We start from the raw sequence: 15,420 nt of genomic DNA, 5'->3' as shown, positions 1-15,420 counted from the left end.
TCAGCCGTAAATCTCGTGTTGTTTATATTCTAATGAAATGTTTGTATTCACAAGGCATCTCCAAGATTACATTTAGAACTGAGCATGAGATCCCCCACAAAATAAACAAACTAGTCTGAGATTGATTGATAAGATTTACTTACAAGTATTTGCTTTCTGTTCAAAAATGTAATGAAATTATCTCAGATTTCCACTCCAAAAGCAAATTCTAGTACTAAGCCCTCCTCCTGTAACTAAGCGGTCAGAACTGATTGAACCAAATCCCTGTTCTTCATCAGCTCCCCGAAAATATTTATTTTTCTCTGCCATTCCTGTTTCACCATACCATTGAAAAATATCGATCCGCCTTCGGCTCCTCATGCCTGAAGCACCTGACAATGCACGATATGACTCTTCAACCCGCTTCGGCCAGCTATGCTGGACAATAGATTTGTAACTAGAGTCCTCAAATGACCTTTCCCAGCAATATTTTCCCAAAGGTGAGGATTGCTCTCGACCTGTTTATCTGGACTTGAAACATCAACAAGACTGATACTCATGTTGTTGCGGATAATGCAGAGCTTCCCGTTAAGCGAAACCAGTGCAGCTGCCTCCAGAGCACGAGAGCTTCCAAGATGGAGTTTGCTATCGATGAATTTGTTCCATGAATCTGTTGCTCTGTCATAAACCCTGAGCTTGCATCCATCTCGGCAATCCAAGGCATAGAGCTGTCCGTTCAAAGAAATACTCGGGTTACGCCAGCCAGCAACCATCCCATCACTAACTGGCGTCCAGGTATTAGTTTCGGGAGAATAGGCTTCACTCATGACCTCTCTGCGAGATCCAAGTCCTTTAAGGAACCACAACCCGTCATGAACTACACCAATGAATGGCACCATAGCTGAGCTCATATCTGAAATAAAGCTCCATCTGTTCTTATTTGGATCATAAACTTCAGCAGAACGAAGGGTTCTCTGGATCCCCTCACATTCACCGCCAGCAACGTAGAGGCAGTTATTTATAACACAAGAACCGAAACAATGACGCTTCCGAAGCATATCAGGCGCCCTATGCCATTTGTTCGTACGGGCACTGTAGAAAATCACCCGCCTCATCGATCCCTTTATCGGATCCTTCCCTCCAAATAAGTATAGATGACAACCACTAAGGACAGCACAGCCAAAACCAAGGGCCTCAGAGTATTCGACGGGAACAGGTGGAAGTGATTGCCAAAGCTGGTAGGTGGGATCAAATGCGTGCCACGAGATCCTTCGATCACGGTCTCTTTTGATGACATAGACCCACTCTTCTGCCATGCCAAGACTTTTCCTTAGAGAATAATAGAAGTTTCCCATCAGAAGTCGGTACCATCTCTTGCAAACAAGACGGAGTTTCCTGTGTTCCACTTGAGGGACTCGAATCAGACAAGCGATGGCAAGATCATCTGGAAGGCCTGGAAGGAGTGGAGGCTGGACTCGGGTCCTTTCTCTCCGTGAAGCTTTACTTCTGTGTGCATTTGGATTAATATCAGGCTGGATACATATTTTTGAGCCAGGGACGAATTTTCTAGCTCCAACAACTGTTTTCAAGCCTGAATCCACTTTACAATAGCATGACACAGAATCAACCTACAACATATTGTCAGTTAGTTTCAAAAAAAGTTTACATACCCATTACCAACTTTTCCAAGAAAGAAAAAAGAAGAAAAAGGTAACCATATCAAAACCAATGGATCATGTAAGGCCTTCAATACACACAGTAGCTTAAATTTTCACCACTAGATTTGGATAGTTGATCTTATGTCTACTAGTATTCTAGAACAACAGACAATACTTAATCTGGAGGTTGCCCCCAAGTGTCTTTCTGGTTCAGTAAAAGCAAAGAGCAGAGCTCCTATGGCGACCGCACGTTAGGAACTTCGAATCTACCACGCCATGAGGAAGACCATTACAAAAAGTAATGTGAGTTAAAAGATCTGAGCACATCGCACCAATCCTCCATGGTATGAATGCTCATATTGCTCCAGAATGTAAATATCAACTGGAGACAATGAAAAGCCTGACTCCATATACACTTACTTTAGGTAATATTACATTTATATTCTAGGGTTCATCTTGCATATTTTTCAACTGAATCTATTCACCTATCAATAGATCTCCTTAAAATTCACGTGGATCTCATACTCTAGATTCTGCAGCAGCATTTACCAAGATTCATATTTCATAATCCTCATAAGCTCCTCAAATGTTGAGTTTCAAAAGAGGTAATAGAATAACAGGCTTCAAATCTTGCCATTACCCTTGAGCACAAAGTAAGGGCCACCCACATGGGAAACTACTGTTTCTACCATTCAAATGAATAAAACCGAACAGAATTTGTTAGAAAACAAATCCAAAATCCCCGTGAGAGACACAGCTAGAGTTCACTCCAAAATTAGGCATCTAAACCACATACTTGGAATCAATTCTCAGAGAATATTGATAACCAAATCCATCATCATTCAGAACGCATGAAAGTGAGCTCAGAAGATTAATTAGAATATTCAACAGAATGCCGATGAAAGCAGACAAGTAAAAAGATGCGTTCGTAAAATGCAAAATTCTCCTCAACTTGCGTACAATCCAGGCCATCTTACAGAAACCTACCGCGGAAAACCCCAAGAATCGATCGGGAGCTCATCAAACTTCAAAATCTTTCTCAAATTACAGTGCATTTAGATAAAAACCCACCACTATATCACCAGAAACTCGCGAAATGGAAATCGTAAAGGAGAAATGCGAGGAGTTGGAGGCCAAGAAAAGCTCAAAAAAGCGCTTGTAACCGAAATTACCCAGAAGAGAACTGCATAATTTCCATAACTTACTCGGGTACTCCAAAGATGGCAATGAAAGAAGAGAGCGAAGTAATTAAATGGGGAAAAAATGAGACAAACAAAGAATATACTTCAATTCGACTAACCAGTGGAGCTTGAATTCGGATTCCCCTTTGAGCACTTGAAGACTGTTCAACTGATTCGTCCATTTCGGAAGCACAGAACCATATATTCAATTTCCAGCCATACCCTTCATCGAAATCAAGGCTAAAAAGGGCTCAATTAGAATGGATCAAGGGGCTGTTTGGGCTCGAAACCTTCGACCCTCCAAGAATCTGATCTGACAGAGGGAATTGAACCAAATACGCTCTGGTTTTGACCTCAGGAACCGCTCACAAGTCACAAGTCACAGGCAACCGAAGCTCTGACGACAAATATCAAGCAGAGCGACTAAAAGGAAAAAACGTGAGAGAAAGGGAACCCCGTTCGCTGCGTGTCTCGCCCAGGTTTCCCTCTCACGCGCGCGCACATACGCACAGAGAAGCAGTCTCCTATCTATCAAAGTAGCTGGGACGCAGGCTGAGGCCACACCCAATTACTGATTTGGAGTAATTTTGTTGAATGATGTTGTCTTGACTCTTAATTAAGCAGCTAAAGCTCCATTTTTAATAAAGAAAAAAGCTTTCAAGTCTGACAAAAGGACAAGAAACTCTAATGACAAGGGTCCTCTTTGTTGTTGTTACCATTAATGGGTCAAAACCCAATTTTTAGGGGAAAGAAGAGAGAGACAAGTCAATGTCATTGAATTGAGCCATCTTCCTCTTCCTCCTCTTCTTCCTCTTCCTCTCTCTTCTTTATTTTCTCTCTTCTATACAAAACTATGCACAGCCAGACAACATAACAAATGGATTCACTCATCACTTACCCATTTTGACAAACCCTTTTAGCATTTTTAATTATTTTCAAGAGAGAAAGCGACTTAGAGCATTAAACACAAAACAATAATAATAACCTTATTAACCAATATCATCACTGTAATGATTGAATTTTGTGCATTTGCCGATGCTATAATGTGGGCTTCCATGATTCTAGTTTCACTTTCAACAGCATCTTTTATTCAATCTTTTTAGCTTTATGGACTATTTCTTCAAACTCGATGTAGAAAAAGAAGTCTTAAAATTTGGCAAAGGTAGTTTTTATTGCATTTTGTTTGTTGCTTGTGTGAAAGTGTGAATGTTAGAAAGTTTCTAATTCCAAGTAGAGTTTTGGAAACTTGTTTTCTAAAGTTTGTGAAAATATTTATTGGGGCACCAAAAGTACCCTCTTTTTTTGTACAAGATGGACACCATCCTATCTATGTATAGATATGAATGCTTCTAAACCAAATTCATTAAATGAGGGACCACTAGTCCATGAGCTTAGTTTGATGTCTCTAACTTAATTTAATATGTTATAGCCAAAACCATAACATCATTCTATGGATACAATTGGAAACTTAGAATTCAATTATATCTTCCTGTAAATTGATTAATTTTATTGATAAATTAATTCATATTAAATTTAGAATCAGTTGATTTTAATTAAATAAATGAGTAATTACTTTTGAAGTAACTAGCTTCTATATTTATTATGAAAGATTTAGGATGACAAGGACAAAGACTAAGAGAGGTTTTTTCAAGCTCATTCTCTTGATGTAAAGAAAGATATCGAAATGATTAAAAAAACGGAGTTGTTATCAAATGAAAGCAAGAACATTACGGACATAGAACTGCAATTGAAATGAACTTGTTCCTTTGGTTGATAGGTTGTGATCAAATAGAGAGCTGAAAAAGAAAAACAGAACCATATGAGTCTAACATACGTGTTTTAGTATCTTAATACGACTCAAATGCCATTTTAACCATTGTTTCTGGTCACAATCCTCCCCCTTTTCTCAAGATTGCCATTGTTTCATAACTTTCTTTCAAGAATCTCTCCTTTCTAGTCCATATGATATACATTATTAATTCCTGAATAAGTACAATAACCCATAAAACCATTAGATAGAACGCCCGGAAATCTCCAAACAGAAGCCAGCCAGCTCAAACACGAGATTTATCATTAAATCATGGATGATTTCTTTTTCATTTCTGAGTTCAGTAGATGCGGGATGGGAGATCAACCCTTCAACAACTAAGCACTGAGCTTCTAGTTCTAATGAAGCAAAGAAAAGAGAGAGTGAGAATTTCATAAGTTGGGAACGGATTGAACTAAAGCGACAACACTGGGAGATAACAAAAACTAAAATGTGTACAACAGTTTCATTGTCTTCCTGTTTGAGATCGATAATTTATAACCCGAAAAACCTGGTTTCTGCGTTCTGAGATCAAAAGACCCTATCAAAAGGTATCCTGTTTATTTCGGGTCAACAAAATATTACAAAAACTTTGAAATTCTTCAGAAGGGGGAAGAAATGGAGAGCCCCAGAAGACTGGGTTGGTTTCAAAGAACTTAGCCTAAGCGATGGAAAACACAAAGGCGGCTAAACAGTAAAGCCCTGAGATCTCTCCACCCACCAGATTATCCAACCAATACGAGACGAGACGAGCAAAAAGAACAAAGTAATCCCTACTTTGTTAGTACCATTTCAACCAACACCTAAGGAACACTGCACACAACTCTACATTCCTAATGGGCCCCAAAATGGACAACGTTTTCTCCTTTTCCCCCATAATGACAATAAGTTTTGACAATAATCACTTTTTAACACCAATAGTCGAGAAAAAAAAACAATACTCTATTTAGGCAGAAACAGGTTCCTCTACCCATAACCTAAACACTGTAAATAATTTAAAAGCGTACACGTTAGTCCCATGCACTAGTCACCCCTGAACCACCGTACCCTCCTCCTCCTCCATATCCTCCTCCTCCACCACCACCACCACCCCCGCCGTAACCCCCACCGCTGTTGCCTCCAGTATAGTAATCAGAACTACCTCTGTTGAAAGAGGGGTCCCTTCGATAGTCACGGCTGCCAAATCTGCCTCCCCCAGAACGACGGTTCCTCCCTCCAGTGTATGAGGACCTGGCAGCGAAACGTAACAGCCATTCAGGAACTTCTTGATTAGATTCATGCATCAGATCAGCCAAGGACCTTGCTATTGATGAATTGTTCTCGTTAAAAAAGGCAGTTGCTAAACCAGTCTTCCCAGCTCTCCCCGTTCGTCCAATTCTATGAACATAATCATCAATGTCATTGGGGAGATCAAAGTTGACTACATGTGCAACATGAGGAATATCAAGCCCACGGGCAGCTACATCAGTGGCCACCAAAATTGGCGTGTTCCCACTTCTAAATGATCTCAATGCTTGTTCTCTTTCCTGCAAACACGTATAGATAGATACATTAAACAGAAGCACAAATAAAATATTCATATCCGAAATTGCAAAGGCAATAGCATGAAAAAATATTGAATGTGGTATTTTATTGTGAGTAAAAACGTAGTTCCTAATTTCTCCGACAGATGATTTATTGGCAAGAATAATTTATCGGCAAATAGCAGGCACCCTCTTCCCAATGGAAAAAAATTACTTAACATACTAGAAAACCGAAACTAACAATAAGATCCAACTTTACAGACGACAACAAATGGAGCACAAGGAAACAACTCAGATGGCAAGATCAAAGTGAGCTATCACCACCTAAAACACTACTAAATCCATCTGAAGCTGTAACTCAAATACCACAACGTCAATCTTCACTCAGAACTCACCATCAAAAGAAAAAACATTCAAAAACAATTTAATGCAAGACTGAAAACTCGAGTAAAAGGCTGTTGACCATTCTTGCACCTCCCTTCATAGTTCCAATCAGAAGTTCCTTAAGATTATTAAGACAAGAATAATGCAAAATCTAATTTTTTTTTTTAAGAAATAAGTCTTGCATGCGCCATTCTCCGTAGCCAATATGACAATTCAACAAATTAGAGCCCGTTCAGTTCCATAATAACGTTAACATCAATGTCGGAACTATCCACACGTTAGCATATTCTGCAGAAATCTATAATAACTCAGAAACCACCACAAGTTCTGAATAATGTTGAGAACAATGAAATTATCAGAAACAAAACAAAAGAAACAACAGGTAGAGAAAGTATTATCCATACGAATGGAAAAAGAAAACTTTTGTTATTTGTGATTGCAGAATTTTTTTTAACTTTAGAATGATTTCATAACCTATGTCTTCAAGACCTTCAATTACTTAAAAACTTTTGAGTTATTTTTTTTAACAAGACTTGGAAAAACATGTCTTTGATGTTTACATCATTTTGAAAGTTAATCTATGATCTTATAAAATTCTCAATTTATCCTTCGTATATTAATGTTTTTAATTTTTTCAATCAAATCCTTCGCAGTAGACACTAAAAGAATGGTGACATAGAGATTTGAAATAGTATCTTTCAATGAGACAGTCAGTTGTTAATATGGTAGAGCACTTGAATGGGTTCATTTTCAATAATAGAAACTCAATGCAGGTCGTGGTCGGGTAATATCCTACAGGTTGGATCATATAAAATTAAAACATGGCAATTCCAATTCAATTAATAAAATGCATTTTAATGTTAAATTATCACTTCATTAATGGATTGTAATATTTAATGAAACGATAAGGACTTGATTGAGAGAGTAGTTAACACCTTTAAAAAAATTGATAACTGGGAGTCGGAGAGTTAACGCCTTAAAAATTAAATTAGACCTTTTAAATAAATCAAAATAACAAAAATATTAGAGACAAAATAACATATTTAGACCGAATAAAATTACTGTTTCATTGAAGGCGTGATTTAGTGAGGAGAGAGATCATATCAAACCATGTCTGCAGAAAGAATAAATTAAAAATGGCATACTAATACGTCATTCTACAGACTTCTTATTTTTTAAAAAAACATTGAAAGCTTTTTTTTCTTTTTGATAGGAAACAAATTCATTGATGTGGTGAAATACTAAAAAGAAGGGGGATAGCCATCCCCATGCAACAGTAAGTTACATAAAAGCGTTCCACTTTGCATTGAACGCTTGGTGTTATTGATAGTTAGAGATTCTCCTTTGCGTAAAGCAGTTCTACAATGAGGGCAAAACTTATTCACCAAATTGCCATAACCCCCTTGTTCAATGAGATTTTGTTTACTTAATGAAGAGAGTTCTATTTTTCTTCATATATACTTTCAATAGTAAAATGATGAACAGAATAAAACTGAAGCTACCACTGAGGAGAACCTAATACCGAGGGTTTTGGATGTTAGGAGATATCCTCTGAGGTTCTAAGTTCAAGTTCCTAGGATGAATACTTGATAATTTAGAAGTGGAGAGGAGACTAGTGAAGGGTGGACCATGAGCATAAATGATTCGTAGTACCCCAATAATTTTTGTAAAAAAAAAGAATCAAATTCAAGCTATAGCACAAACGCCAGAAAAATAATCCTTGGTGTAATTATCCAAGGTGGAATTGAACATCCCAAATAGAACTAATAATTCTTTTACTAAGAGTTGCTTCTTCCTTCTTTTTACTTTTCTTTTTCCTACTATTTTTTACTTATTGGAGTGTAAAACAAGAAAACTGGCAGACACTACGTTCAATGGGAGAGAGAAGTAGACCAGCTGTTTTCAGAGGAGAAGATTAATAGCATTTTGTATTTAAATAAGTATAAGCAGTTGACTAAAGAACTGCATAGTGAACTGCCAGAATAAATGTAACAATATCAAGCTTTATGTTGTCCTCCACATATGATTTAGCCCATCAATTCATGTTTATGTTAATATGATTTCTTAACCAAAATAAACCCTATTCTGATGGGGTAGAACAATCGTAATTTCTCAACATAATAAATACGACAGGCTCTAATGTACTTACCTGTTGCGTTCTATCACCATGAATAGTAGTGGCAGGAAAACCATTAAGACATAACCAATGTTCCAGAGAATCAGCTCCCTTCTTTGTCTCCACAAAAACCAAAGTTAGAGATTGCTGCAATTTATGGAATTATATAAGAATCCTATATATGGCACATTTGCTCAGCATTTATGGAAAATAAAGATAAATGGTTTACGTCCAAAATTCAATATCTTTTAACAGGAATGTGAGATCCACAAAAGCACAAGACAATTAGAGATCAATTTGTAATAACAGGATTTTTAAAATACTAAAAAAGACAGTGACTAGATCACCATGCATCCCCACAATGATGGGGAAAATATGAAAACCATACCTTGCCTTGCACACCATTTGCCCTTTGTGCATGGAGAAGGTCCAATAAATGACTTCTTTTGTCAGCTTCATGAACAAACTCAACTCTTTGAGCAATTAGATCAGTACTTGAACCCACTCTTCCAACAGCCAGAAATATATAACTTGAAAGAAAATCAGAGGCTAGTCTCTGCAAGAAACAAAGGCACAATATCAAATCAAACAACATGAGTACGTTGGTGCTGACATCATTCATGAAGATATACAATCAAGACAAAATAAAAGTGTCACTATGCATTGACAAGATGCGAGCATAAAAAATAGTTGGATGCAAGGAGAGGAGTGATTGAAATACATTACTGAGGATGTAGAAACTCTTTGATTCTTCAGATTATAGTTTAAAATTCCCCAGCTGTTCTATACTTTGTAAATATAAAAGTTTCACTTGGTTTAGGGGGGAAAGGAAAACCAGTACCAGACAAAAATATAATCCATTGAAGCGTAAATTTGTATACATACAGACAAAGTACCTGAATCTCCCTAGGAAAAGTCGCACTGAATAGCATAGTCTGCCTAACACCAGGTGGAGGCATGTCCATTTGTTCTACTATTTTCCTAATTTGCGGCTCAAATCCCATATCTAACATACGGTCTGCCTCATCAAGAGCCAAGTATCTTATCATCTGCAGTGAAACTTTTGCTCTTTCAAGCAAATCTACCAATCTTCCCGGAGTTGCAACAAGAATATCCACACCTCTTTCAAGATCTCGTAGCTGATTAAAAATAAACATGTATCAAAATCACTAGCCAGATGAAAAAAATATTACAAACAAGCCAAGTCATAACACATACAAATGGGTGATGAAATGTGGGGTGAAGGATTAAAATGACATAGAGGAATGTCTAAACCACCATAAAATAGAACATGCACGCATCATAAAGTGATGCTCAAATAGCTTGGTTAGAAAGAGATAGTGATGAGATGATGTAGTGTCCCAAGTGCATATACCTCCTCAACCCCTACAAATATTTGCCATACAAATATGCAAAGGGAATGCAACCTCAGAAACTACAACATGCTCAAGTCTAGAGCGTCTAACTAAGTTCTGCATCACCATTCTTGACTCTTTTGATTCTCTTGCAACTATAGGTTGAACAGGATGAATCACAGCCTCAGTAAATATAAGAACCCAGTTAGCCAAAGAAATGTTACAACATGTTAAATAAGCACCACAAGGTAAATTCACCATATGGCACCAGTCCACTGAGGACTTCTTCACTCTTATCATCTTTCACTATTACTTTATAGTCAGTGCAAGACATTTAATATTAGCAACTCCCTTATAGGCTCAACAATATCTAAAATCACTATTTTAGTGACATAGTAGAAAAGTTATTTCAATAATAAATGAACATGAGAAAACATTCTGGTTTGCCTATAAAAGAATGAAGAGGTTGAGAGAGAGGCAAAAGAAGGAGATAGCTCAATGTGCAACATATGCAGTCAATGGTTAGAGTTTAAATAAAAACAACAGGAGAATATTTTCTTTTTCATTTAAAAACATCATGAACAATATTTTGACATTAAATTAATTTATATCCTGATGTCGTAAAATTACTATTTTATATTAAAAAAATTAAACAATAGGCTACTGAATACCATAATGCATACAAACAATATAATAGGAGATCATTCTAAATCAGAATACACAAAAATAGGACTTCACCAAAAATGCCATAAAAAATCAAAATGTACAGATGGTAGAATGAGGTGAAAACTCATGACCATGATGGGGAGGGGTCGGGTGTGAAAGAAACAAAATACCTGTTGGTTGATTGGAGCGCCCCCGTAAGCAACCACCACTCTCACACCCGTTTGATAAGAGAACTTCCTTGCTTCTTCATGTATCTGAAACACAAGTGTTCGTCCTTAAAATGCTAAATTGTAATAATGACTTGATGAACATACTAAATAATCAAGGGGAATTAAAATGAAAAAATTTTCTAAACAAAAACGAACTCACTTGCATTGAAAGCTCCCTAGTCGGGGAGAGAATAAGAGCAAGTGGGTACACTGTGCGTGCACCTCGTGCCGGTCTCTGCATAGCCTGGCCCTTCATTATGCCACTGATAATTGGGAAACAGAAAGCAGCCGTCTTTCCAGATCCAGTCTGTGCACAAGCCATCAAGTCTCGCCCTGCAAGAGATATAGGAATAGCATGCCGCTGGACAGGAGTTGGTTTCACATACTTACACCGACGAATGTTATGATTAAGTGCTTCACCCAAATCAATTTCAGCAAATGTATTCACTGGAGGTGGTACATTTTCACCACTTGTTTCCACAGGAATATCTTCATAGGCATCAAAGTTTATACCGGTATTTTCTTGCTCGCCAAATTCTTGCTCTGTATCGTCATCATCCCCAAAAGGGTTCACTTCACGATCCCCCCTCCCACGGTCCCATCCACCACCTCTACTTCCCCATCCACCTCCACCTCCACGACTGCCACCACCATAACCAGAACGATTATAATCATTCCTGGGACCACCACCCCAGCGGGGCCCTACATTTCCAGATCGATCATTTCCCGCAGCAGGCCCACTATTTGCAGCAGCAGGTGGATCGGAGGAGGCTGGGCGATTCCGCAGATGCGGTGGAACATAGGTCGATCGGCCAGGTGCTGAAGTAGTTCCAGCACTACAATTGTTAGCAGAAGAACCACCAGCTACATTCTCAGCAGCCGAGCTTGCTGCCAAATCTGCCCACGAAGTTCGCATAGTCGGAGAACCTTACACGCGTGAAACAAAAAAGTTCACCACTCCACTCCAAATTGCAACAAATTCTGCACATTATTTATTAATAAACAAATTAACGCTGCTTATCAGAAAACAGAAGGTTTAAACATGCATAAAGAGGAATATTCGGGTGTAATGCGTCCCAATAAGCTAATCCTACGAGGAACTTTAAACGGAAACATGGAAAGCAATGCATCCTCTGATCGACCAAAAGAATGCCGAAAAACAACTATCAGAATCCAGACCTCTTTGAAAACTAAATTAATCGCTCTCAAACCCCAGATTCTTATTTCGCATAACAAGCATAAGCCGTGGAAGTAACAAAAACAGATAACCTTGATCTGCAGCAACAGCAACTAGATGACAGCTTAGGGAAACCCCAAGTTGATCAAAAAAATAAATATAACAAAATCAAGAAACAAAAAAAAAAAGAGTAGGAAATCATAACAATGCACGCAAGGACAAAGATACGGAGACGAAGAAGGGGGAAGAAGCTGAAGAACAGGAAGAACAAAAAAGACGCGGATACCTGAAAAGTCGCAAAAATAGTGGAAGATCCAGGAACCCTAATTTTCGTCGTAGCAGACAACAGGGAGAGATAAAAAAGCGCCTTGCTTCGAAAGAACGAAAACAAAAATATCTCCGTTTGCTGGATAATTATATATATATATACATAAATATATCCTATTTCGCGTTTTTTCTGCTTTTTCCCTCTTTTTTTCTTTTTCTTTTTCCTTTTTTTTCTTTTTTCTAAAAGTTTGGTTGGGTTTGGGTAAACCTTGTTTTCAAATTAAAATCAATTAAATTTCTCCCCACTTTCTTTCTCCTTCGAATTTATAAATAAATTTAGTTTTTAAAATAAATAAAAAACTAAATTACGACGTCCGTACGTATAGAGGGGCGATGCATATTGGAGAGGAGATTAGCGGTCCAAATCCTCTCCTCCCTTTTTCTTCCGATTTTTATTCTTTCTTCTCTAATTCTACCCGGCAGTTACTCACTAACTTACTGTGCAGTAAATCTACCTCTTTAACTACAATCCCTTCTTCTCAGAGAATAATATTTCCTTTTCCGTTTTTGTAGCAAATATTATTAATCAACATATTTCATATTTTAATCCTGTGATATTTTATTTTCATTTTTTTATTTTCTAATAATTATTAATCTATTAAATGTAGTTTTCCATATTCAACTATTATAAACTTTTTTGTAGCACGAGTACAATAAATACGAGGATCGATGATTAAACATCAACCTTCATAGAATAAGTAATATATACTGAACCGTGTTTATGTTAGAATTTTTTTAGTTTAACAAATAGTTGATGAGAATTTGAAAATCCGACCTATGTTGTAACTAGTTCAATTGTCATCATTACTTATTGATATATCAAACAAGATATCGACCTATGTTGCATTTCAAATAAATGTTTGACCAAAAATCATCGTGTTAAATGGTTTTTTTTTGCAAATTCTAATAATTAAAATATAACTGAATATATGGTATACAGTTACCAAAATATGATTTAAATTCAAAAATAATAAAATGGTTTATTATTTTGAATCTTCAATTTCCATACCATTTATAAAATGGTAATATCTCATGGGATATTATATATTTTTTAATATGTACAAATTACATATTTTTTAATATATACAAATTACATGTCGAAGATATCGTTCGTATTACTTTGAAAATTTATTGTTGGGATGAATGAAAATGTATGAATTGTATTTATTAAGTTGTGATTTTATGAAATAGATATTAAACAGATATTAAACTCGATAAACCAAAATAATGGTTAAATTTAAATTATTTTTTAAGTGAACTTAAACACAACTTTCTGCCCTTTTTTTATAAAAATATAATTAAAAATAATAGTTAAAGAAGAAAAACACGGGTGCTACTTTTCCACTCAGCGACATGGCTCATAGAACCTGGCCAGGTGGAAAAAATATTAGTCGTCCCGACCCCTACCAATTTCCCGTTTTAGTCCTTAAATTTACGAGACATTGTTGTTGTAACAAACCAAGTCCAGGATTCGAAATCCGGACTCAACACCTAATTGTCTCGACATTCTCATGCATCTCGTGCGATATGACTGCACAATCCATCTTTATCTAAGTACTTAGAAGAGTGAAGATTGCATCAAGCCTTGACTTTTTAGTTCTTGCGATTCAGCAATCGAAATGGAAGGTAAAGTTTTAATCATATATTAAAAAAAACAACAACAACTAAAGTTTTATCTCTAACTTTTTTTTTAATGAAAGTTTTATTATTTGAGTTTATGACAAAGGTACTAAAAACAATTAGAATCATTTTGAGGTGAAATTGGCAAATTAGAGTTTCTTGATGGGATGGCTTTTATCTTTCTTGATTGATAGGAATATCAGGTTGAGACTCATACATCAAAAAACATGTGCATTGCCGGAGGACAAACCTCCCATATATTATTGCTTTCTTGTTTTTATAAGATTTATAGCAAAACTGTAATCATCATTTCATTCTTAATTTTCAGTATCTTGAAATGTGTATTTATGATAAATATGCATTCTTAAATAATTAATAAAATGTGTACTTCAAAAGATTTAAAATTTTACAAAAAAAATCTCATTAAATTGTTTGGTTCAAAATGTTGTTAACTATGTCTATGGATGTTATTTGTCTTGATACGTATGTATTTGCTACATAAACATAGCTAACTAGTTAAGACATTTATCATCAACAGACATTTATCATCAACTAAATGGTAGAACCTACATGTTTAACTAAAAAACAATTATGGTATCCTACCAGCCATTCTAATTAACAACAATGTACACCTACTTATTTTTTCGACTTTCCTAGTTTGTTTATCTTTTTATAGTTTCATCTCATATATTCTATACATTAAATGTTCAAATAAGAGTTGATTATACTTAACAAAATATGTAAATGGCTGTTTCATTTGTCTTGTATTTAATATTATTTATAAGTGATCTATGAATTAGTTTGTGTAAGGATCCAATTGAATATTTTTGCAACCGAGCGTACAAATCGGAGGTACCTATTTAACACGTGAATGCTTGGGGAGGATTTGAGAATTAAAATAGTAAGAACTATTTTTAATCCATGAACACACATACTTTTTCATATGCTGATATACAAATGCAACTGAATTTAAAATTAGTCGCATTTTTTATCATGGCAAAACAAGTAACGTTTATCCATACCAAACAAGTATTACAATTGACGAGTTAGTACATATATGATCAAATTAAATAATGCAACTTAAAGAATCTCCATTATTTAACGTTACTCTAAAAAATGTGTTTGTCACCATTTGAACGAACAAGCTTAATCAACTTACTAATTGTGAATTTCATTGATATCAAATTAATTAATAAGTGTTAATTAATTAATTAATATCACTGTCTCATGTTAACTACATTATAAACCAACGATTACACTATCACACGGCAACATCTACCAACTCTTAACATAAAATTAAAATTTCATCAAAATTTCATATTAAACTCAAAAAGATGTTGGGTTGGACATACATACAAATTTATAACATAAATCACAGTAATTTAAACCATTGATAATTAAATATTTTATCGACCATA

At 35.9% G+C, this 15,420-nt stretch overlaps 2 protein-coding genes across 5 annotated transcripts; both read right to left on the bottom strand.

Moving 5' to 3' along the window:
• LOC111021247 (Galactose oxidase/kelch repeat superfamily protein) lies at positions 1-3,433 on the bottom strand. Of its 2 annotated transcripts, none has more exons than XM_088120672.1 (2): positions 2,923-3,433; positions 1-1,607 (listed from the first exon to the last, which is right to left on the bottom strand). In XM_088120672.1, exons 1-2 carry the CDS (start codon positions 2,998-3,000, stop codon positions 357-359), a joined length of 1,329 nt encoding a protein of 442 aa, XP_087976798.1. In that variant the 5' UTR covers positions 3,001-3,433; the 3' UTR covers positions 1-356. The 2 variants fall into 2 exon arrangements, with proteins under 2 accessions (XP_087976798.1, XP_022153823.2); XM_022298131.2 differs by having other exon boundaries at positions 2,938-3,431.
• A 1,629-nt stretch (positions 3,434-5,062) lies between these two features.
• On the bottom strand, positions 5,063-12,480 carry LOC111021208 (DEAD-box ATP-dependent RNA helicase 37). Of its 3 annotated transcripts, none has more exons than XM_022298076.2 (7): positions 12,342-12,480; positions 11,039-11,805; positions 10,840-10,923; positions 9,545-9,787; positions 9,037-9,204; positions 8,682-8,795; positions 5,063-6,151 (listed from the first exon to the last, which is right to left on the bottom strand). In XM_022298076.2, exons 2-7 carry the CDS (start codon positions 11,792-11,794, stop codon positions 5,636-5,638), a joined length of 1,881 nt encoding a protein of 626 aa, XP_022153768.2. In that variant the 5' UTR covers positions 11,795-11,805; positions 12,342-12,480; the 3' UTR covers positions 5,063-5,635. The 3 variants fall into 3 exon arrangements, with proteins under 3 accessions (XP_022153768.2, XP_022153767.2, XP_087976982.1); XM_022298075.2 differs by having other exon boundaries at positions 5,157-6,151; positions 11,039-11,859; positions 12,342-12,476; XM_088120856.1 differs by lacking the exon at positions 12,342-12,480 and adding an exon at positions 12,058-12,196 and having other exon boundaries at positions 5,157-6,151; positions 11,039-11,859.
• Positions 12,481-15,420: the final 2,940 nt, after the last annotated feature.

The sequence above is a fragment of the Momordica charantia genome (assembly GCF_013281855.1).
Source record: "Momordica charantia cultivar OHB3-1 chromosome 2 unlocalized genomic scaffold, Mcharantia_2.0 BLBB01000002.1, whole genome shotgun sequence".
NCBI lineage: Eukaryota > Viridiplantae > Streptophyta > Magnoliopsida > Cucurbitales > Cucurbitaceae > Momordica > Momordica charantia.
Note: the sequence above shows the minus strand (reverse complement) of the source record. Positions and strands in the feature narration are given on the sequence as shown.

Coding starts and splice junctions, on each gene's coding strand:
- LOC111021247 (XM_088120672.1), bottom strand. CDS start 3,000: ATGGACGAATCAGTTGAACAGTCTTCAAGTGCTCAAAGGGGAATCCGA. Junction 1,608..2,922: donor CACTGGTTAGTCGAATTGAA/GTATATTCTTTG, acceptor AATATGTTGTAG/GTTGATTCTGTGTCATGCTA.
- LOC111021208 (XM_022298076.2), bottom strand. CDS start 11,794: ATGCGAACTTCGTGGGCAGATTTGGCAGCAAGCTCGGCTGCTGAGAAT. Junction 9,205..9,544: donor CTTTTCCTAGGGAGATTCAG/GTACTTTGTCTG, acceptor TGTTTCTTGCAG/AGACTAGCCTCTGATTTTCT. Junction 6,152..8,681: donor ATGGTGATAGAACGCAACAG/GTAAGTACATTA, acceptor ACGTGTTTGCAG/GAAAGAGAACAAGCATTGAG.